The 22193-nt window shown below is 31.5% G+C and overlaps 4 protein-coding genes across 4 annotated transcripts; 1 reads left to right on the top strand and 3 right to left on the bottom strand.

The window, feature by feature from the left end:
* Positions 1 to 510: 510 nt before the first annotated feature.
* Positions 511 to 3124, bottom strand: LOC118050956 (beta-1,2-xylosyltransferase XYXT1). Its single transcript, XM_035061446.2, has 6 exons — positions 2861 to 3124; positions 2641 to 2721; positions 2456 to 2509; positions 2243 to 2311; positions 2055 to 2117; positions 511 to 1957 (listed from the first exon to the last, which is right to left on the bottom strand). The coding sequence occupies exons 1-6, from the start codon at positions 3000 to 3002 to the stop codon at positions 783 to 785; spliced, it is 1584 nt and encodes a 527-aa protein (XP_034917337.1). The 5' UTR covers positions 3003 to 3124; the 3' UTR covers positions 511 to 782.
* A 6813-nt stretch (positions 3125 to 9937) lies between these two features.
* Positions 9938 to 12935, bottom strand: LOC118051011 (uncharacterized). Its single transcript, XM_035061511.2, has 11 exons — positions 12728 to 12935; positions 12545 to 12644; positions 12267 to 12464; positions 12102 to 12158; positions 11818 to 11926; positions 11636 to 11737; positions 11454 to 11518; positions 11025 to 11128; positions 10851 to 10915; positions 10684 to 10738; positions 9938 to 10374 (listed from the first exon to the last, which is right to left on the bottom strand). Exons 1-11 carry the CDS (start codon positions 12783 to 12785, stop codon positions 10214 to 10216), a joined length of 1074 nt encoding a protein of 357 aa, XP_034917402.1. The 5' UTR covers positions 12786 to 12935; the 3' UTR covers positions 9938 to 10213.
* A 1280-nt stretch (positions 12936 to 14215) lies between these two features.
* Positions 14216 to 15574, top strand: LOC118050997 (probable glutathione S-transferase). The gene is made up of 2 exons (XM_035061494.2): positions 14216 to 14794; positions 15025 to 15574. Exons 1-2 carry the CDS (start codon positions 14483 to 14485, stop codon positions 15382 to 15384), a joined length of 672 nt encoding a protein of 223 aa, XP_034917385.1. The 5' UTR covers positions 14216 to 14482; the 3' UTR covers positions 15385 to 15574.
* A 2586-nt stretch (positions 15575 to 18160) lies between these two features.
* LOC118050985 (loganic acid O-methyltransferase) lies at positions 18161 to 20401 on the bottom strand. The gene is made up of 4 exons (XM_035061478.2): positions 20023 to 20401; positions 19774 to 19860; positions 19035 to 19688; positions 18161 to 18883 (listed from the first exon to the last, which is right to left on the bottom strand). Exons 1-4 carry the CDS (start codon positions 20173 to 20175, stop codon positions 18554 to 18556), a joined length of 1224 nt encoding a protein of 407 aa, XP_034917369.1. The 5' UTR covers positions 20176 to 20401; the 3' UTR covers positions 18161 to 18553.
* Between the last annotated feature and the right edge of the window lie 1792 nt (positions 20402 to 22193).

Raw genomic sequence — 22193 nt, 5'->3', positions numbered from 1 at the left:
CTATTCATATCGCCAAGAATCCAATTTTCCATGACCATACAAAAACATCAAAATTAATGTTCACTTTGTTCGTGAACGAGTTACGAGTGGTGTTCTGTCCTTGAGATATATCCTAGTATCTGATTAAATTGCTGACATTTTTACCAAATTCCTTTGTGCTACAAAGTTCATTTCAAATCATGACAAGCTTTGTCTCAATCCAGCCCCGCCTTGAGCTTGAGCTTGAGGGAGGATGAAGAGTTATAAAGGGATTCTCTGCTGGGGTCTCTCTCCTAGGATCTCTATTTTTTCTCATCTTCTCAATATTTGTCATTCATTATGTTTCCATATGCAAATCATATATATATATATATAGCAAGAATAACTCCTGCATCAATCCCCTGTAATGCCTATTTAAAGATACGAACAATACATAGAAAAATAGGTTTAACTTTTTCTACACGCATGGCTAAAGTTCTATAGCAACAAGAAAATCTCCACCCTGGTATTTGTGCTGCTTAAGGAGGTCAACATGAACTCTTTTTTATCTGTGGATGGATGAGTAGTGCCTTCGGCTCTTTAACCTCCTTGTAGCAATAACAGGATCAGGTCAGGTAAATGTACAATCATTCTCTTCTGACCACTCTTGGTTAGAGCAGGCAGCCAGAGTATACAAAATGAAAATCTTGCATCACTAAGAAAACCAACATGACTGTATATTAAATGAATTTTTATTGTAAAACTTGTAAGAAAATAAAGAGGCAATGCTTCAGGGTAGACTTTGTATCAAGAGATAAACGTATTCACTGATGCAAAAGTTCTAAAGCTTTTACCAAAGTGGGTCTAAACCTATTCACATCTAGCGTTACATTTTGCTTGTCCAGGTATATTGAACGAAATGCCAACCAACCCTGTTTCCAAATTGCAGAGGGATCCCTCAAAACTACATGGTCGGCTGGGTATTGCTGCATCAAAGTGCTCTCTTCTACCTTAATTTTGTAGCCCAAGTACCTTATGTTCATGTCCTTTGCAGGGTCTTCAAAGGAGACTCTTGACGTCCATTCTGCCCTTCCAAATGGAACTACCTGAATCAAGATTGCATTTTCAGGAAGGAAAACCATGTTGGTTAGGCCAGCACCATGAACTCCCATCACTACATCACAAGAGTTGATGATTTTTGCAAATCCTAATACATCTGACCCAGGCTCTGCGACAATTACTTGGTAGCTCAAGCTTTCTGCCAGTTTAGCAATTTCACCAACATTTGTGAAAGCTCTTGATCTCTTTCTTGGAATGATTAGAAGCCGAGGCTTTCTCTTATCGCCATCCCTGATTTTGGCTGCTGTTATTTTCTTTAAGGAATACGAACTTCTTAAAAACTGCCTAAATTCCTTCATAGAATATGGAGAGGTGGATGAATCGATGCTGAGCTCTTTGTTGTTTCGACCTTTAAGGCCAATTGTTAGGCTCTGGAAGCAATGTATATCATGTCTGTCATCGATGTCTATGATCTCATATCCAGACAGTGCCTCCAATAATGTTTTGAACTTTGCAATCCACCAAGGTTTTCTGTTGGTAATGAGAAATTGCACTTCTCTATTAAAAGGTTGAGCAGTTGAGTATAGTGGGACAATTATATCAGTGAAGGCATGGAAAAAGTTTCCTGAATATCCCGCAACAGAGAAAAGGATTGCAGGAACACTGTGATTACGAGTGCATCGAGCGATATCTGGACGATCAGTAACAAGTTTTACAGACCATTTCCTAGCAAAATCCTTTTCCTCAAGAGCTTCTTTTCGCGCATAAGGCCTGATAATCCATGAGGTGTTTTCTGCTGTCAAGATATCGGTTTCAGATGAGACAATGAAAGCAGTGGAGGAATTTCCATCAATCCTGATGTCCCCTTTTATCTCGCAGAACTCTGATCTTCCCATGATATTGCAGCGCAGCTCGATCTTTTCATTCTTTGTTGCAGAATCTGCATCGAGGAAAATTGAAAAGAGCCTGTGTGTGAGGGATTTATGAAGTGTCATCAAGTCAAAGGGTAATGTTAACTCTGCTTATGCGTAGCTCACCTGTAGCTATTTGCTGAGAGCTACTTGTGTCATTGACTAACAGGGAATCTTTAATCACAATCTCTGCATCGTTAAGAACCAACACCAAATAACTTGTGTTAAAATTTACGTAATTTCTTCAATTCAACAGAGCGATAACTCACCATTTCTGTTGGAGTGTTGGAGTGTCAGAGTTGATCAAGACTTACCATTGACTGTTTGCCTGGAGCTGCCAGTATCATTGATCAATTTCTTATCATTTCTAACCATTTCTGGATCTTCAAAATACAGGAATAAATCTTGTTAGCAAGGCTTGATAATCATACAAACTTCCTTGACATTGCACCTCATTATATACCCAGATGAACTATCAGGAGTCCTTAATGCTTAACTAGCTGAGATTTTCATATCTTTAAACTTACCCCTAGCTACTGCCTCCTGAGAGCTGCTTGTTGCATCATTGATTGTAATAATCTCTGCATCCTCAAAATCAATAACGAATAGACCTAATTAAATTAGATATAATCACTTTTTTTTCGCATAATAGCCAATCACTGATTCAACTAAACTCGTTTCTGTGTAAGCATTCATGATAAAAAAAGCTTACCTTTGTCCATTTGCAAAGAGCTACTCGTGTCATTTGCAGCAAAAATTTTCTGATCATCCCCCGTTGAGAGCATGAAATTCACTGCAAAACCATCGGAAGTCGGGAAAAATAGCATCGGACATTTTAAATTTTATATCTTCATCTAAATGTTCAAAGAAATCGATACATAGGCACCATCTCAGCTTTGATAGATGAAGTGGAAGAACAATGGACGACTTACAAAGTGGTAGAGGACCCAAATAAGGGTTAAAGACGATGAAAAAACTCAACGTAATGAGCAAGCACGCAGCCAACGCCCCATACCCCAATTTCCTTCGCTCATGCTTGCTAAAGCTTCTGGTAAGTAAATTATCATACATCATTTTCTACTGCTAAAACACCTTTTTGCACACATATAACTATGCTATATCATTAACTGATCGATGTGAACAAAATCTGAACAAAAAACCTTTACTAGAACTAGCTCGAAGTATGTTCATGAAATAATGAATTGTTATGGCAACTTTTGAATACTATGGACGTTGAGGTTTATGATTTCTTAAATAAAATCATAGGAAGATTGTCCAAATGTATGAAATTATATAATATGGTGGTTGACTGCGCTGGCATACATCTCCTTTCACGATCGATCATATAGAATCGTTTAGCTGGTTTTAATTTCTTGAAGAGACTGAAAATATATTTTATTGAACTTGGATGGTATTTATGAACCAACTGAACGTTCAATCAATATAAATTAGTCTGCCTCAAGCAAGTTAACTTTTCTTGCTTGCTGTGTTGATGCTACAATCTTGTTCAACTTTAATTAAAAAAAAAAAAAAAAAACATTAGAGTAAATTACATCGGATTTCCAGTAAAAAGAAAAAAAAAAGACTAATACTTGTACAATTTTTTTTATTATTAACATAAGTATCCGGGTTAGCTTGCGCGCACCTCGACTAATCTCATGGACTCTGAATTTAACGACCATGTAAGTCTCCAGTGATCATTATATTAGCAATCTTTTTTTCTATTAACGTGAGTGTCAGGGTCAGCTTATGTGCACCTCGACTAATTTCACGGGCCCTGAAGTTAACAACTATGTAAGCCTTCAATGGCCATCATATTAGTAACCACAAGGTTCGAACCTGAGATCAAAGAAGGAGCAAATCCTTTTATTCCAAACTCTTATCATTAGGTCACCTGCTAGATGGTTGTACGTACATGTATAATCTTAACACATCATGATGTCCTCCCATGAAAATTAACTCTAATTAACATGAACATTTCTCTTACTATCGCTGAAATATTGTATTGTTCTATTACCTGCCCTAGTTGACCAATGACACTGATGCATATTGCTGAATTATTTGAGAATATTGCTGAAGTAATTGCGCAAATCTTAATGCTATGCAAAATATATGAAACCACAAGTCCTTGTAGCCTAGGATATTTCTCTTCCTCTTATCTGAGTTTAAAATAACAGGAAAGCTGAGTTTTTGAGCTGAATGGATTGGAGATTTACCGAGTCAGACGAAGAGGCAGTAAAAAAGAAAAGAAAAGACAAGAAAATCGTCACTGAAATCAATAAATTGAACACAATTATTTGTGGTGAGCACATCACCAAAACATGAATACTCAATCATGAGAACAGGTCAATAAGCAACGCACACAGTAAGGATATTATGACACATAAACACATTCTTTGGCCGACAGCAAACTGAGTCAATTCACTGTATTAATAGTATATTTTTGTCTGTTTTCAGGGAGAGTACATGTGTGCCTTAGATAATGTGTTCGTTTAGATTATTTTTTTTCCTTTTTTTTGAGATTTTAACTAGGTTTTTAATAATAATATTAATGACTTTATGCAAAAAATAAAAAAAATAAAATAGTCACCCGTGAATGTGATAATACAACCACCCTTCATCGTTTATCAACCTTTATAAACTATATATTTATTAACATAGAAAAGTACACCACAACTAACCATAATACTATATTTTAAGACGTGCAAAAATTTAATAGATAAAACCCCGAGCAGCTAACATATCATATTCATATGATAATATGCATAAATAAATTATTGTCAATCTTATTAAATAAATTTGTGCCACTAGGGAAAAAGACAAACGCAATACATATTTATTAACTATATTTAATTTCCCGTTGAATTAAAAATTGAGGTTTTGAGATATCATCCATTGATACTTGGTAGGAACATATATAATTTGGGTAAATAAATATTATTGAAACAGCTTTCACCAACATATATGCCGAGTTTTGACTGGTTAGGCTACCTTGATAATAATAAATTAAAAAGAAAATATTTGAAGTTACATGTTACACACACATATGCATGAATGTATATAGAAAAAGATACCTCGTTTTAATGGGTTTTATATAATATAATAGTTAATGCAATGTTAATACAAAGACTAGAATTATGTTTAATATTGGAAAAAGGAAGAATAACTTTCGGAATTCCAAGTGGCATGATACCTTTGTCACCGGGTGCTACATAAATCAATGAAAAAGTCTAATACTGGTTACCAAAAATCGGGTAAGGAATATGGTTTCATCTAATTTATATAATTTATTTATTTTTTGCCTATATTAAGGAAAAAATAGATATGTGTTCAATTTATTTCATATTTACAATTTCAAATTATGAACACTGATAAAGTTGAATCCATTTAACAAGAAAAGATAAACAAATAAGTATACATGCACAAATGGAAATAAACAATTGCTGTTATTATTATTATTAGTATTATTTTTTATCATGTGTACAAGTGTAAACCTATCCTAAAAAACCAATCTTTTCACATATTTACTTATATCAATTATATTTGGAGGTCCTCAACACTTTTAACATTAAAGTTCATGTCTTTTTTATTTAATCCATCTCTAAATAAAATTTTATCTAATTTTTTTTTTTTAGATCATGATTAGATATCATCCAAACTTGAAATTAACAAGAATTTGAATAAAACTTAGTTTTGTACCAATTAATCTCATATCTTATTACAAGAGGGGTCTAATTGTAGCAATTAGAATATGGATACAAGTATGTAATTATAGCATGGATTACATGGAGGAAAAGTACAACAGCCTTCTCTGATAGTACACTAAACGTCTGGTTAGTTGCTAGTGGGAGATCGTCCGAGGTTGGACTGGGGAGGTTCAATTGGCTATAGTCAGGCTTCGTGGTCGGTGAATTCTTGCTTTGGTGGAGGAGAGAAAGAGAGGGAACGGTGGGATGTGGAAGTATTAAGTGTGTAGAGAGAGTTTTTTTTGTAGGTTTTTTTATGTTAAAGCCTCCTTTTTTTTTTCAATTTATAGGAAACCTATTTATAATTTTAGAGTTTGAATTTTTAGGCTTTCTCCTAAAGTTAAGTAATATCTTTATAACATCCTCTATATTTACATACAATCAACACATAGTTTGTTACAAATTACACACACGCACTTATTCTTTTGAGAAATCTTCAATTAAAAAATTTATTAAAATTTTGACAAAGTCTCATCTATACAGGAAAGTCTAAAGTTATCGACTAAAACTTGTTTCACGTGAATACTTAACAATTTAACATCCAAATCATTATCCAGTAATTATAGACTCATCACATCATCAAGTTAGAGTATCTTAAACTCAATTTCTCAATATCTCATCAATTACTCTCCATTATATATATATATATATTGTTTTTATTTAGGTTTTGCACAATAATTGATGTGTCTTTTGTTAATAAATTTTGATTTAATGTTTCGATAGGTTTTTTATGTTAAAGCCTCCTTTTTTTTCAATTTATAGGAAACCTATTTATAATTTTAGAGTTCTAATTTTTAGGCTTTCTCCTAAAGTTAAGTAATATCTTTATAACATCTTTTATATTTACATACAATCAACACATAGTTTGTTACAAATTATACACACACACACTCATTCTTTTGAGAAATCCTCAATTAGAAAATCTATTAAAATTTTAACAGAGTCTTCTTTATATAGGAAAGTCTAAAGTTATCGACTAAAACTTGTTTCACTTGAATACTTAACAATTTAACATCCAAATCATTGTCCAATAATTATAGACTCATCACATCATCAAGTTAGAGTATCTCAAACTCAATTTCCTTATTTAGGTTTTGCACAATAATTGGTGTCTTTTGTTAATGAATTTTGATTTAATGTTTCGATAGGTTTTTAGAGCTTAAATGAGTTATTTCAAATATTTTTAAGGTCAAATTTGAAATGAAGGATTGAAAAGAAATTTAGTTTAAGATTAAAGAAAATTCTAGTTCAAAAAAGTGCTCTAAATTTTCTCAAAAAATCAGTTTCATTCCAATCCTAGAAAAGATTAGCTTATGATCCACTTCAAGCTTAGACTTGCTTCTTGTCGTGTGTAAACTTCAACCACCAAACATTCAAGGTTTTAATGCCAATTTCAGCCCAATATAAGTATATTTGTATACTTGTTTGATGCTCAAATTGAACCCTTAAAAAGCCCTCAAATCAACCTAAACTCAACCTATAATCATACAATTTCACATAACAATAACATTTGACTTATTTTTGATAATTTATTGATCAAAGAGGGCAAGCACATGGATAGAAAGCTAGAGGGGATAATATTACATCATTTTAGGTCAAAATAAAAAAGAAAAATGTGCATCGACAACTTCTCCAAGCTAGACTAAGTTTACTTTCCAGAACAACATTTGGCGTGTTGCCTTTAACATTTGACTCGAATGTCCAAATGAGTTATTTAATGATCTGGAAAGATAACAAAACTATCTATAAATATGTACCTAATATATATCTCCAAAATTAGAATGAAAAATGGTTTAATTGATGTCCAAATTTAGAGTCAAATTTGTGTTAAACCTCTTGGTGAAGTTGTATCGTGTTCTTCTTTGTAGAATTTGGTTTATTAGTTGGTAAAACTTCTTATTTAAATTTGATTCAAGTTATTTTATTTGTATTCAAGTGTGTGTGTGTGTGTGTGTGTTTGTGTGTGTGTGTGTGTGTGTGTTTGTGTGTATTGATGGTTGGCTAGTCTTTTTCTTTGTTTCAAATCAAGGATGATAGTGATTGAGGAGTTCTTTGAGGTATGAACAAACCTTAATGTTTTATCTTTTCACTTTCTTCATGAATGATTGATTATTGTAATGAAATTTTAGAAATGATTTTGATAATGTTAAAATCTTGAATCTTTATACAAAAACCTTAATTTTGATATAGAGATTGTTTGATTCAATGTCTTATTTAATATGAAACTACATATTCATTCCTAACCAAGAATTCATCTTCATTTCTTTAAACTTCATTGTAATATATTCCGATCTAATATCATCATCGTTGATGTTAGATTGTTTTATCTTAAATTTACTAAAGGAATCAACAATATATCACCATTAAAATTGATTTTGAGTCAACCCTTAGTTTTTATTTTATTTTTATCATTTAAAAACTATTCACATTCATTCACCTTTGGAAATAAATTCATTAATCATTTTCAACCAAGTTATTTTTAATTTAATCTCTCTTAAGTCTATTTTTTGGTTGCCTAACTTAATTTCTAGATCTAGCTTTTTGTGGATATAATATTGATCTTACTAAGTTAATTTTTATAGTGCACACTCATACACTTGTGAGTTAAAACAAGTTGATCAAATATAACGGTGAAGCAATTTTGGTGTCATTGTAAAAGGTAACAAGTTTAGGATTGATGATTGGAAAACAAAATATATATATACACACACTCAACTTTGGGGATGAAGGATTGTGGAATGGACTGTTAATTATAGGAGTTTGATTGGCTCAACCACTTTTTTTTATGTATATTCTAAATTCAACTCCTTCAAATTATCAACAATGTTCAAATCGAATCCACATAATAATAAAAGATAGAGAAATAAATATGTATACCTAAAAGGAAAGAAACAATAATGGTAATTATTTTATATCATGTGTATAAGCATGAACGTATCCTAATTTTTTTTTTTTTCACATATGTACTTAAAAAAATTATATTTAGAGGTTCTCAAGTGAGCTGATCCATTTATAAATTAATTATATATATTTAATTAATCTTATCTTGACAAAATTAACCAATTAAGTGAGAATCCTTCACACAAAATATGATTAAAAATAAAACCTATATCACAAAATTAATCCAAGTTATATTTTATGTCGTATTAATTATTTACACTTCAGATCTACTCTAAAATAAACAAATTAGAAAGCCTAAATCTAAAGTATATTAAAAAGAAGACAACTTTTAACAATAAAGTCCATGCCTTTTCAATTTAATCCATGTCTAAATAAAATTTTATTAAATTTTCTTTTTTAGATCATGATTAGATATCATCCAAACTCGAAATTAATAAGAATTGGGAGTAAAACTTTCAGTTTTGTACCAATTAATCTCATATCAGATTGCAAGAGGGATCTAATAGTAACAATTAGAAATTGGGTGCAAATCTGTAATTATAACATGGATCACATGGATAGAAAGTATTACAACCTTACATGAGAGGACAACAAACATTTGGTTGCTACTCGCATGTGTGGAAGCAAGTCGAAGGTCAGATTAAGGTGGTTCAAATAGTGGACAGAGGACTGGATAAAAATGATGGTTAGGTGCATGTTTGATTTTGTGGAGGAGAGAAAGAGAGAGCAACAGGCTATGGAAGTTTCAGGTGTGGAGTGAGATTTTTTTGGTAGGCTTTTTGTGCTAAAGCCCCCTTTTTCTTTTTCTTTTTCGATTGATGGGCAACTTATTTATAATGCTAGGGTTATTATTTTTAGGCTTTCTCCTAAAATCAAAGAATATATTTCTTTTCAATTTTTGTCCTCTTCATGTTTTTTCCCCTTTTTCCCATACTAAAAAAAGAGGAAATAAATTTACAAACTTTTCCGTGTATTGTCTAAAATTGGACTTGGACTAGGACTACTACTAAAATTCTATGTTTTATTGTTCCCTAAAATTTTTATGTTTAAACCCTATTTTTCAAAGAGGGATAAAAATTGGATGATGACAACCTTCATCTTAAATAATGGAGGTCTCCTTGAGGTTCAGTCGAAGAGATGGAAGCGAAATCATCGATTCAACCATTGGCATAATTGCATGCACTTTCTTCTGTTTGTAGTGAGAAGAGAAAATTCAAGAGGAAATACATACCAGGAGGAGCATTTCACATGACATTCAACAAACCAAATCCAATCCATCCGAAAATCAAACAAATCTGACTGTGAACTGTAAAATATCGAAAAAGAATAACATGGACAGAGGTCAAGAAAATCAAACAAATCAAGCACTAATGTTTCAGAAGAAAACTCCTCTTTACTCTCAACATAAGTTTTGATGATTTCATGAATTTGTCTATGTCATGGGCGTGTTGAGTACATGAACAAATATAAAAACGCATGGTCCAAAATGAAGAAAATCATCTCGTGCTCTCTCAGATTAGCATTTTGCAACGCTAATTAGGTAAGATGACAAGTAGAAACTTTACCTACCAAAAGGAAAACGAAACATCTATCCAGTACAGATATCCTAAGAGTCTAACGATATAAATAACAAAATCATTAGGGGCATGGATTAGGGATCCTTGCATGAATGCTGTTGATTTCTGCAATTATTTCAGGTGTAAGCTCAATCATACATGCTTTGAGAACCTCATGGAGCTGCCATGATTTGGTGGCTCCAAATATTGCGCTTGCAACAAGAGGGTGTTTCAAAACAAAGGCTGCAGAACAAATAAAAATAAAATTGTAAATTAAAAACAATGGAAATGGCTCAGGAACCACTATAACTACAAGGGGAAATAACATTTTCCATATTAAAGATGTACATATGCAGATTTGATTTGGAAGCAACAAAATTCCAAACTCAGTCCACTGGTAAGTTCAAAACTTCCAGAAAAAACTAATGTTGCAATTTGTTTAGTACTTCAAATCTTGGCAGTACAACTTTAAGATTTTACCAGCATGAGAGGAAATTAATCATACACAAAACTGGAAAGGCACCAGCATTGAGAGAAAGAAAGAGATCATACCAATAGAAAGAGATACAGGATGAAGACCATATTTTTTTGCAATGGCAAGATATTCCTGAAAACAGAATCAAATGGAGAGAGTCTGTTAGGAAGAACTTTCTTTCCCCCTATTCTTGTGATCCTAGAGCACACAAATTGAAGTTTAAAACTGTAAGAAGTCATCTTACTAAGGCAGCAGCTTTTATGATGTTATTGGAGAGGTTGTACCTTGACTCCCCTTCTGAATACATTCCTGAAAAACAAAGACAGCATCATTCATGGGAAAAAAATATGGTCAAGGGAGTTCAATCTAATATATGGAGAGTTGTGAAATAATAAAACATAAAAAAACAGTGATCAACCTTTAAAAACATTTAATCGCGCATCTACTGGACCCCCATCAGCTGCAAAATACTTCCCAGAAAGTATGCCCATTGCCAGGGGACTGTATGCCAATAAACTGATCCTAAAAAGTTTCAAAGATGCAAAAGAGTAATGAATCATTAAGGCAAAGACATATGACATATAAACTGGAAGTGGCAAAGCTGGTCTGCATTCAAGGGAAGGCTTGTAACAGGCCAAGGTGGTGGTACACTGATACGAGGAACCACCCCCCTCCCCAACATGGCAGCAGAGCCTTTACAGAGTCATAAGTTCAAATTAAAGTTTTCAGATCAAAAAGTCTCTTTGCTCAATTCACTAACTCATTGTAAAAAGTTGCACAAAAGTGGATACATGCCACAAATCAAATTCTACCCTTAGCATGCATTGACAGGAGGAACACAACATACCCTTCATGGTGACAGCACTCAGCTATTCCAGCATCAAAAGTTCGGCAGAGCAAGTTGTAGGAGTTCTATCATTGAGACAATGAGTTGAACATTAGCCTAGGCAAGAGCAGGGAGAGAAAGGTGGAACAACAACAAGACAAACAACAAGCATCACTTCACTAAGGAGGAACAAATGATACAACCTGCACAGATACTATTTTCGGATAATGCGCAGCTCTGTCAGCAACTTGACTGAACTTCATTACACCATATGGTGTTTCATTACTGACTCCAATGTATCTGATCTACATACAGACAGATTTATATTAATGGGTGTCATGTTTGCGAGAGAGTGGGTATTCATACATAACATTCTATCATTTACTTTCCCTGCAGCAACAGCTCTGCCTAGAGCATCGAGTTGTTCCTCTATACCAACCGAACAGAACTGACGGGTGGGATCATACTCAGTTTCTCCAAACATCGGAACATAGCTACACCAAAAAAAAAAATAAACCATAAATTACTTGAACAGAATAACAAAGAGCTGGGACGAAGCTAAACAAATGCAAATATTTAATTAAGCAACCATAAGAGCTTTTCCTCCAACTGTTAAAAATTAAGTCTACTGGTAATATATCAATAAAAAATAAGGATCTACATACAAACCGATCAGGCCAATGAATTTGGTAAAGATCAATGTAGTCAACCTGCATTCTCTTCAAGCTGCATCAATAAAAAATTATTTAGTCAATCTGAGCATAATAAAAATACAATTACAGATAATAAAACATTTTGATTTTGACACATAGTTAAAATTTAAAACCAACAAACCTACTGTCAATGGCGTCAGTGATATTCCTAGAGTCCAGACACTTGGGCCCGCCTCGAATCCAAGTCATTTGGCCGGAAGGTCCAGCAACCTTTGTTGACAAGACAATGCGATCCCTCGGAATTTTCCTTCGTTTAATCCAACGGCCAAGGTACTCTTCGCTCCTTCCCTGAGTCTCAGGACGTTGAGGAACCGGATACCTAAGAACTGAAAATGTGAGAGAATTGAAGGTAGATAAAATGGAATTTGAAAGAACAAAGCTAAAAGGGAGAAATTAAACATTTCAGCAGAGTCGAAGAAGTTGATGCCGGCATTGAAGGCTTCGTCAAGAAGGCCAAAGGATTGAGGCAGTGAGTTCTGTTCACCGAAAGTCATTGTTCCTGGAGTATGCATATATGTATAAAGAGTTAGTTTTAGGGACAATTTGTTGTTGGAATTCAACTCAAATGAGGAGAAGATAAACCTAAGCAGAGTCTTGAAACTGTCAAATTAGGAGCGAGGTTGAAGAGAGGAACAAGCATTGTTAAACAAAAATGACAACCGCGCCTCCGACCACCCCCCTCACCGCCGCAAACCCATAACCCAATCCGATTCTGTAGTTTGGTTGTGTGCTATCTTACAAGGCAGCTCTTTCACAAAACTGAAGGCAAGAAAATACTTCAAAGAAAATCAAAATAAGTATATATATATATAGGGGTATGGCATTCTTGAGTGAACTCCACGCCGTGTTTTAAAAAACAAATTATTTTAAATTATTTTTTTATATATTTTTAATGTATTATGTTAAAAACAAATTTTAAAAAATATATAAAAAATTAAATTTAGGTATATTTTAAAAAAAATCAATTGTTACTACAATAACAATTAAACAGCTTACTAGTTAAATTAAGGGTTATTATATTAACTCAGATTATTTATTATATTAAAAATAATATGAATTTTTTAAAAAAATATTTTGAAGTTAATTAGATAAAATTTTATTAAATTTAATTAAATCACTAATTAATTTATTAGAGTTATTTACGTTTGATCAAATCAAATCAATATTTAAAATATTAAACCTTATTGGATCACAATCAAATTAGAAAGGTGATTAAAAACTTATGTTTGTTTTTTTCATGGTATTAAAGGCTTTTTGAAATTAATTTACACATCAATTAAAATGAAATTTTTTTCAACATATATTTTATATTAGTTTGATATATTTAAATAAATTTTCATGATAAAAGTTAATAAAGGGAACATCCATCATTAGCCTTAAGGCATATACAAGGAGAGATAGGTTTCTCAAACCTGTCAAATTATTGAAAATCATAATAGGGGTTAAATTTTTAAAATAATGTTTGGAATATGGTGTAAATTATATTTTTTTAAAATTTTAAATTTTTTAATTTAAAATATTTTTTTATATTTTTAGATGGTTTTGATGTGTTGATGTCAAAAATAATTTTTAAAAAATAAAAATAATTATTTTGACATGTTTCATTTGTTCCTTCTATTTTAGAAGTACAAAATTTAATTTAAAATTATTTTATTGATAAATTTATTTGTATATCTCTATTTTTATTTTTTTTTCAATTAAACAAGTTGCTATTTTTATTGTCTGTATTTCTTCTGCTTTATAATAATCAAAAGCTAGCTAAGCAATGTAAATATAACCTAAAAAAAGTATAAAAACATTGGCTGTTACATTTAAAGCCAAGTAAAACTTTTCCAAAAATTGTCCTAGAAATGTTTGAATAATTTTATGTTTAGGCTAAGTACACAATGTCAACCAATCAATCATATGTCCCAGACTAAAGAAAATACTATATTTAGTTTTATAGTTAGGTTGCCTAAAAATAAAAAAATATTATTAATATATATTTTAATATAAAAATTTATTTAAAAAATAACCACAACAATATTTGTATAGGCAGCCTCTTTATACAATTCCATGTTATGTTGAAATTTCTTCTCTGCCAAACAGGGACCAGCACTGAATTGAACAATATGGCTGTCTTCGCCGTCTTGGTTTACTAGTCAAAGCTCGAGCCTTCTGGGAAACAAAGCTCATCATCCAAACTTTTCAACCAAAATGGCTGTCTTATTGATTTTCATTATGCGAAAAAAGCAGAACCCATCTCTATAAACACCTCCACTGTTACATACTACGCTACAAGAATCCATCCTTTAGCTCTACCTCGAGTTTAGACAAAGCTTTTGCAAGATAGTAACCATGGCAGGAGCGGTGAAACTGATTGGATCTTATACAAGCCTGTTCTGCACAAGGGTCGAATGGGCTTTGAAGCTTAAAGGAGTGCAATACGAGTACGTTGAAGATGATGTATTCAATAAAAGCCCCCTTCTTCTTAAGCACAACCCTGTTCACAAGAAGGTCCCCGTTCTTGTCCATGATGACAGACCAATTGCTGAGTCACTCGTCATCCTTCAATACATCGATGAGACATGGAGTGATAATAACTTGCTGCCTCAAGATTCGTATCAGAGAGCCATGGCTCACTTTTGGGCTAAATTTACTGAAGAGAAGGTATGTGTATACAATGGCATGAGCTAAGATCATCCGTTTATTTTATAGTTTGCTTCCTACATTCATTACATATATATGACATGAATTTAGATTTTTTTTTTTAATTTTCTCACAGAATTAAAGGGGGATTGAATCTATATCCTCCTCGTATATATTCACACCATTTGTATCTTTATTTTGGGAATTTTGCCTGCTAAAGAAGTTTCATGTCACTGTTATTGCAAGGGCAGTGTCTGATGGAAGCTTTTACGGCTGCCTGGAAAGAGGGAGAAGAAAAGGAGAAGGCCATGGAGTCTGCACAAGAATCATTAGGGTTTCTCGAGAAGCTGATTCAAGGGAAGAAATTCTTCAGTGGAGAAGACAAGATAGGTTATTTAGATCTAGCAATGGGGTGGATTCCCCTCTGTCTGGATATTATGGAAGAAGTTGGAGGGATGAAACTGGTTGATGCTGAGAAGTTCCCATCTCTTCTTGAATGGGCTCAGAACTTCACTGAAATCCCTCTCATCAAAGAGCGTCTTCCTCCAAGAGATGCGCTCTTCAACTACTTCCATAAAATTGTAGGCTTAAAGCGTTCAATCAAGCATTGAGCAGATGTACAAATCCTTCCATTTCTATCTGTAATAATAATAATAAATTCACCAGAATATCCAGATCTAATATTGTGTAGCTCTGAAAACATCCATGGTGTCAATATCAATTGGGAATTTTGAGTTGTAAGATTGGAATTCTGCTCTATTAGAGCATTTCTGATGAAAGATGCTGTTTTTTAAAGTTAAATTGATAAAATAGTGTTTTGAATAATATAAATATAATATTTTTTTTTATTGGTTATATTTTATTGATTTTGATTTTTTTAAAAGATATATAGAAATAATATTTGTGGAAAAAAAAAATATTTAAGTATTTTGTTTAGTTTTATTCTTGAAAAAACAAATAAAGAAAAACTAAAGCTATGTTTGTTTTCCGGAAAGTAGTTTTTCGGGAAATCATTTTCTAAACTTTCTTATATTCGTTTGTTATTAGAAAAATTAGTCAACGGAAAACACTTTTTCGATCAATGAAAAATATTTTTCAGGTATATGAAAAACACTTTCCGATCAAAGAAAAATTTAGTTCAGTTTCCAGAAAAGTGTTTTTCTTTTTTGCTGTGTTTGTTTTCCTGAAAATCACTTTCCAAACTTTCTTGTGTTTGTTTGGTATTAGAAAAGTTAGTTAATGGAAAACACTTTTCAATTAAAGAAAAATTTGGATTGGTTTTCATGAAAGTGTTTTCCTGAAAAATTTGGGCGGAAAACACTTTCCGAAATTGTGAAAAAGATTATATCAAATTTAATTCTCAAACTTTTGATTGCTATATATATTTTGTTTTGAATATTTATTTTTTCAATTTTATCACTTAAAATTTAATTTTTATATTAACTTTAGTTTTTATTTTTACAATTGTTATTAGCTTTTTTTTATTATTTTTTTATTGAATTTTTTTATCTATCAAAGTTGATCCTTATTCTTTTGATTGTTATTTATTTTATTTTAAATAATTTATGAAATGTTGATTATTATTATTTTAATTTCTTCATCTTTTATTTTTTTTAATTTTTTAGATTTGATATTTATTATTATGAATATTATTTATTTTATTTGAGATAATTTATGAAATTATATTTTTTTCAATTTCATTCTTATTCAACTTTTTAATTTATAAGATTCGTTTCTTATTATTTTAATAAACTTAAAAAAAATAAAATATTAATAAGTTATTTTCCAACTCTTTTTTCATGACATAACCAAATACTAGAAAGTATTTTTCAATTTATTTTTCATTACACTACCAAACATCAGAAAGTAATTCACTTTTCTTTTCTAGAATTTACTTTAAAAAAAAACTACTTTCCAGTAAATAAGCAGAGTCTAAAATAATTGTTTTTTATTTTTGACTCTATTAACCCTCTTACGTATTTGTATTATTAATGCCTGAATGTCTTCCTTCTTTTCCGTTTTTTAAACCTAGGCTCTTACCAGTCCAAAAGCTGTACCTTATAGGAAACAAGCTCATCCCTAGCTATTATATTTATTTAACCAAAATGATTCTATATTTATTTTTTTATTTTTCTATAAAAGAAGAAAGGAAACCATCTCTCTCTCTCTCTCTCTCTCTCTCTCTATATATATATATATATATATATATATATATATATATTATATTGTAATTAAAGTGTGATAATTTTTGTTTTTTTATATTTTTTAAAAAAATATCTTTACCTTGAAAAAATATTAAATTAATTATTTTTAGTATTTTTAATAATTATAATACATTGATATCAAAAATAAAAAATTATAAAAAAAATTATGTTAATATCAAAATTATGTTACTATGTTAGCAAAACATATTAACATAATATGTGTCGGTTTGTTAGCATACAAAAAGGCTCAAAACCAAACAAAATTAACGATTTGAGAGAAATGACAGCTCGTCAAATGCAGTCCCCCTGATCTCGCAAGCTCTGTCATCGCAAGTACACTACCAGGTTAACCCTATCCCTGCTCTCTGTCTCCCTCCCTCTGTCAAAACCCCAACATTCAAAGGGGATTTTACTTACCAAAGATCCAAATGGGTAACCGGGTAGTTTGTTCTCTCTCGTTCCTACATAAATACACACGTGCATATGATTTTTGGCATGATATGATAGACGTTAGTGGCATAAAAATACAAACCTTACTAATTGTAATTATTTAGGATAACTTTTGTGTTTTTATATTTTTTAAAAGTGTGTTAATTTGTCTTGAAAAACTATTAAATTAATTTATTTTAGTATTTTTAATAATTATGATATATTGATATCAAAAATAAAACAAATTATTTTCTCATCATCCAATTCCCTTCACATATCACAGACACAAACATCAAAACACGTTTTCTAGGCACCACAAAGCCCAGCAAACAGAGCTTTTTGCACGCACCACCATGCTTTTTCTAGCTATACACGAAACAATCGACCTTTTCTAGTTAAAGGTTTTAAGGTAGTGAAGCAAAGAGACATGGCCTCCACTGCATGCTTCTTGCACCACCATGCACTAGCCACTCCGGCCAGATCAACCTCATCATCACAGCGCCAAGTGGTTAACCTCAAGCCCGCCCATGGGACAGTGTCATGGGTTCAGCTATGGCTTGCTGGAAAGATGGAGGGGAAAATAGGGAAATAGAGTTTGCGCTAGAATCATTTGCAATTCTTAAGAAGCATATTCAAGGGAAGAAAGTTTTTAGTTGGGATGATAACATAGGCTATTTGGATCTAGCAATGGAACACAACTCTTACATGGATTTGGTTCCTAAGGAACAAACCAATTACTCATTCATGCATATCGTGAGGAAAACAAAGAGATCTAAATTTAAATTCTTCAAACATACAACACAGTGAAATACATTTATAATATTTAAAGAGGGTTGAGATTCCAGGCTAGCACTCTTTTTATTCAATTAATCTTCTAGTAAGAGTTGAAACCCGGGAACACGATAGAACACATATATGATCAGACCTGGTCCTATCTTGAAGGAGCGTACGTGTCCGCCAAGATTTTCTACCTGATGATCTTCTACTAATTTATTAATAAATAGTGGATTACTTGCGTTTAAGGACTACAAGCAATTTGAAGGCGACCCCCATATCAAAGACTTCACAATATTCTTCAATTTTTTTAGTGAATAAGTCGAAGAGCTCATCCTGATGATCTTCTACTAATTTATTAATAAATAGTGGATTACTTGCGTTTAAGGACTACAAGCAATTTGAAGGCGACCCCCATATCAAAGACTTCACACTCTTCAATTTTTTTAGTGAATAAGTCGAAGAGCTCATCCATGATTTCATGTCCAAAGTGCTCTGACAGCAGAAACTCTAACCCAGCTCTCATGTGGGAGGAAAATACTCTTGCTTCCTTTGGATTGGCTTGCTTCTTTTCATCGTGGAGGCACTCTATTCTTTCTATGCTGAACCTCCCATTTCGTTTAACAGCTGCTTCCATTTCTTGTGGAGAGGGAAAGTATTGTGGTACATTGAAGGAGTCCAGTTTCTCTTCACTTATGATTCCCTGCTCCAGTGGATTCAAAAGAGAAAAGGAAAAGCACAAATTAGGAAAAGAGAAAAACTGGTTAATCCAAACAGCAATCTATAGATCCTTAATTGTCCTACTTGTGCAATCGGAGAGTAAGAGAAATTTTAGAGATTGAGAGGCTACTGACCTTCTTAGCCAGGTCCACAATAGTGGATTCCAAGAGGTCATATAAAGTATTGGAAAGAATTTGATAGTTCCATCGGCCACCTGGGATAGTTAGCAGAACCATTCCTCCAGGGACAACCTCTTGTGCCCTGAAATGAAAGAAGCTATCCATGTCCTTTGCAAATTGATCTGCATAAGCCTTGATAGTTTCAGCTCCTGCATGCGCATAATATGTCCTCCCTTTATTCCATGCAGGAGAGCTCTTATCCACCAACTCTTTTGGTATGCGAGAAATCCATTGGATAGCATAGGAGGAGATGACAATGTGAAGAGAGGCTTCAGGAAATAAACGAACATGGAAAGAACCAGGCACGCCGGCAACGTAGTAATTCTTGTTCGGAGGAAGGGATGTGAAGAGGGTATTGAAATCATTGGAAGAATGATCATTGAAGAAAACTTGGAACTCAGGCAATCTACAATGATCCGGCCGTCCTTCACACTGATACTTCTTTTCTACTGCTTCAAGCACGTTTTGAACTGCAAAGAACGTATTAGGTCCAGCAGAACAGCCCATATCTACGATCCGAAATGTGTCCGATGAAGGAAATTTACTGATATCAAGCTTTTCAGTAATCTCCTCTTTGATCAGTTCCTTGACAGCATTTATAGCTTGTCCCTGCAAGTAAGCAAAGACAGTGTCACTATTATGATTTGCTTATAGCAAGCTTAGCTTCGATCTCTACCACCAATTTGTGCTGTACCTGGCGGTAAGAGTTCTTCGCATAACTATAGATTCCATGCCCACCATTCATTGGATATTCCTCTATTGCTTCCATCTCTCCCGGTATCTGTCACAACCATTTATAAATATATATATCTTGCTTTAGGAACAAGGCTCCATATAGCATGCAGATTAGTTGAATCATCAGACTATTTGTTTGAATAATAATAACAAAATCTAAGAAGGCTATACATTAATGTAAAGAACTCACAAGAAAAGAAATCTTTACCTGAACAGCTTTGATAATGAAGCTTCTCTTAGCGGGTGAGATTCTAAATCTAGCTCCAATATTTATGTCTTTAGGAACAGCAAGCCTCTTAGTTGAGGAAGAGGCAAAGCTGCTCCTGAGTTGGCTGGCCATTGGAGAAGCAGTGGAAGCCATTTGATTGCTTATTCTTGTAATCTTTCTGGTTAAAAGATCTCCGAGTGTGGAGTACTCTACGAATTCGATCACTTATATAGAGGTTCTTGCCATGTTTTGCTTAAAAATATATAAAAAATATTTTTTTATTTTTTAAAAATTATTTTTAACACGCATGAGCTGGTTCGCCATTTACCAAAGAGCGAGATGCTACTCCTGTTTACGGCGGCGGAGGTGCCTTCCAATCACACAAAAAAAAATATATTAATTTCAAATAATCACAGAACATGATTTAATTAAACAACAAAAAACAATAATTCACTTCACCTAAATAAACAAACCGTGACAAGACTGCATGCTTTTATTAGGCTTGTAAAGCATATTTTATGAATCTCCATAAAACTATATAATAATCTCTACAAACAGTATATTTCAAATCATTGATATTGAATCCCATTCATAAAAAAATAAATATTATTTTAATTCTTCTCTAATTTTAAAATATTTTAAAAAGCATATATTATTATACTCTCAAACACTCTTATCATTTTTTTTTTATAATGTTAAAAAGTATGATAACAGATGTTTTTTAAAATATTTTTTTGTTTAAAAATATATTAATATTATTTTTTTATTTTTTTAAAAAAAAATTTTTTAACATTAAAAATTAAAAAATATTTAAAAACAACAAAACAAATATTAATTTCAAATAATCACATAACATGATTTAATTAAACAGCAAAAACAATAATTCACTTCACCTAAATAAACAAACCGTGACAAGACAGAATGTTTTTATTAGGCTTGTAAAGCATATTTTATTAATCTCCATAAAACTTCATATTTTATTTCAAATCATTGAAATCGAATCCCATCTAGAAACGATTTGTATGGGTAATTTCAAAATTCTAAGGAAATAATATGATCCACTCCTGAAAAATTTGGGATATTATTTAATAATTTAAATTATTAGATTAATATGATTTTCTAATTATAATAATTTTAAAACTATATAAATCAAGAACCTATTCATCTTCCTATTTGATTGGATTGAAATTCATATCCAAATTTGACTAGGATCAAAATGAGTCTAGTTAAAAAAAAAAAAAATTAGGTCAAGTACAGATTTATCCTACGCTAGTATTTTTAGAATTGTTTTTAATATAGATAAGCATTATAAAATCTATAAAGCAAACATACTTATTTAATTTTTAACTAAATTTTACTTTATGAATTACAAAAAAAAAATTTCTTAATTTATATAATTATTATAATATTATATTGAAACTTTATAAGAATCAATCTAAGTTAATTGAGGTTTAATTTATAATTATGAAAATATAATGATGATTATTGTTAATTAAAAACATGTAGAATTAGTATTGTAGTCTCCCTTAGTATTATGTATAATATATTTCCATTCATTATTAAATGATATATAATGCAAGTCAGGTAATTAATGTATTCTTCTTAAATCAAATAATATAATTCATGTAACAATTAATAAACATATAATTCAACACTATTTATAATTTTAAATAATAAAGAGATCTTAAATAATTTTATATACATAATTGTACCAATCATTAATAATATACTAATAAGTACTTGATAACTAAGGATATTTAATGACATAATTTTATACATTGCATCACATCTAGTATTAATATTCTAAAAATGACTTAAAAAATAAAATCATTAAGAATCTAAGATTCTTTGCACTAATTTATTATAATATGATTTTGTGAGGTGTTACAAGAAATTAAAATAAATAAAAAAATAATCTGATGTGATAATTTATTTAATGAGTAACCCACGATTACCAAAGACCTTTACCTAACTTGATATATTTTTATTTAAGATTTATTTAAGATAGTGTTTGATATTGTAGTAATGATTATTTTTTAAAGTGCTTTTCGCTTAAAAATATATTAAAATAAGATTTTTTTTTATTTTTTTAAATTTATTTTTGATATCATCACATCAAATAATTCTAACATATAAAAAAAATTAAAAACAAATTAAAATTTTTTAAAAGC

The sequence above is a fragment of the Populus alba genome, chromosome 15 (assembly GCF_005239225.2).
Source record: "Populus alba chromosome 15, ASM523922v2, whole genome shotgun sequence".
NCBI classification, from domain to species: domain Eukaryota; kingdom Viridiplantae; phylum Streptophyta; class Magnoliopsida; order Malpighiales; family Salicaceae; genus Populus; species Populus alba.
Note: the sequence above shows the minus strand (reverse complement) of the source record. Positions and strands in the feature narration are given on the sequence as shown.

Excerpts from the sequence above, each read along its gene's own strand:
- LOC118050956 (XM_035061446.2), bottom strand. The coding sequence starts at position 3,002 with ATGATGTATGATAATTTACTTACCAGAAGCTTTAGCAAGCATGAGCGA. Across the intron at positions 2,510-2,640 it reads CTCTTTGCAAATGGACAAAG|AGATTATTACAATCAATGAT; the intron begins GTAAGCTTTTTT and ends TTGAGGATGCAG. Across the intron at positions 2,118-2,242 it reads CTCCAGGCAAACAGTCAATG|AGATTGTGATTAAAGATTCC; the intron begins GTAAGTCTTGAT and ends TTAACGATGCAG.
- LOC118050997 (XM_035061494.2), top strand. The coding sequence starts at position 14,483 with ATGGCAGGAGCGGTGAAACTGATTGGATCTTATACAAGCCTGTTCTGC. Across the intron at positions 14,795-15,024 it reads CTAAATTTACTGAAGAGAAG|TGTCTGATGGAAGCTTTTAC; the intron begins GTATGTGTATAC and ends TTGCAAGGGCAG.
- LOC118051011 (XM_035061511.2), bottom strand. The coding sequence starts at position 12,785 with ATGCTTGTTCCTCTCTTCAACCTCGCTCCTAATTTGACAGTTTCAAGA. Across the intron at positions 11,927-12,101 it reads CAAATTCATTGGCCTGATCG|CTATGTTCCGATGTTTGGAG; the intron begins GTTTGTATGTAG and ends TTTTTGGTGTAG. Across the intron at positions 11,129-11,453 it reads GAGTGCTGTCACCATGAAGG|GATCAGTTTATTGGCATACA; the intron begins GTATGTTGTGTT and ends GAAACTTTTTAG.
- LOC118050985 (XM_035061478.2), bottom strand. The coding sequence starts at position 20,175 with ATGGCTTCCACTGCTTCTCCAATGGCCAGCCAACTCAGGAGCAGCTTT. Across the intron at positions 19,689-19,773 it reads CGAAGAACTCTTACCGCCAG|GGACAAGCTATAAATGCTGT; the intron begins GTACAGCACAAA and ends GCTTACTTGCAG. Across the intron at positions 18,884-19,034 it reads TTGTGGACCTGGCTAAGAAG|GGAATCATAAGTGAAGAGAA; the intron begins GTCAGTAGCCTC and ends CCACTGGAGCAG.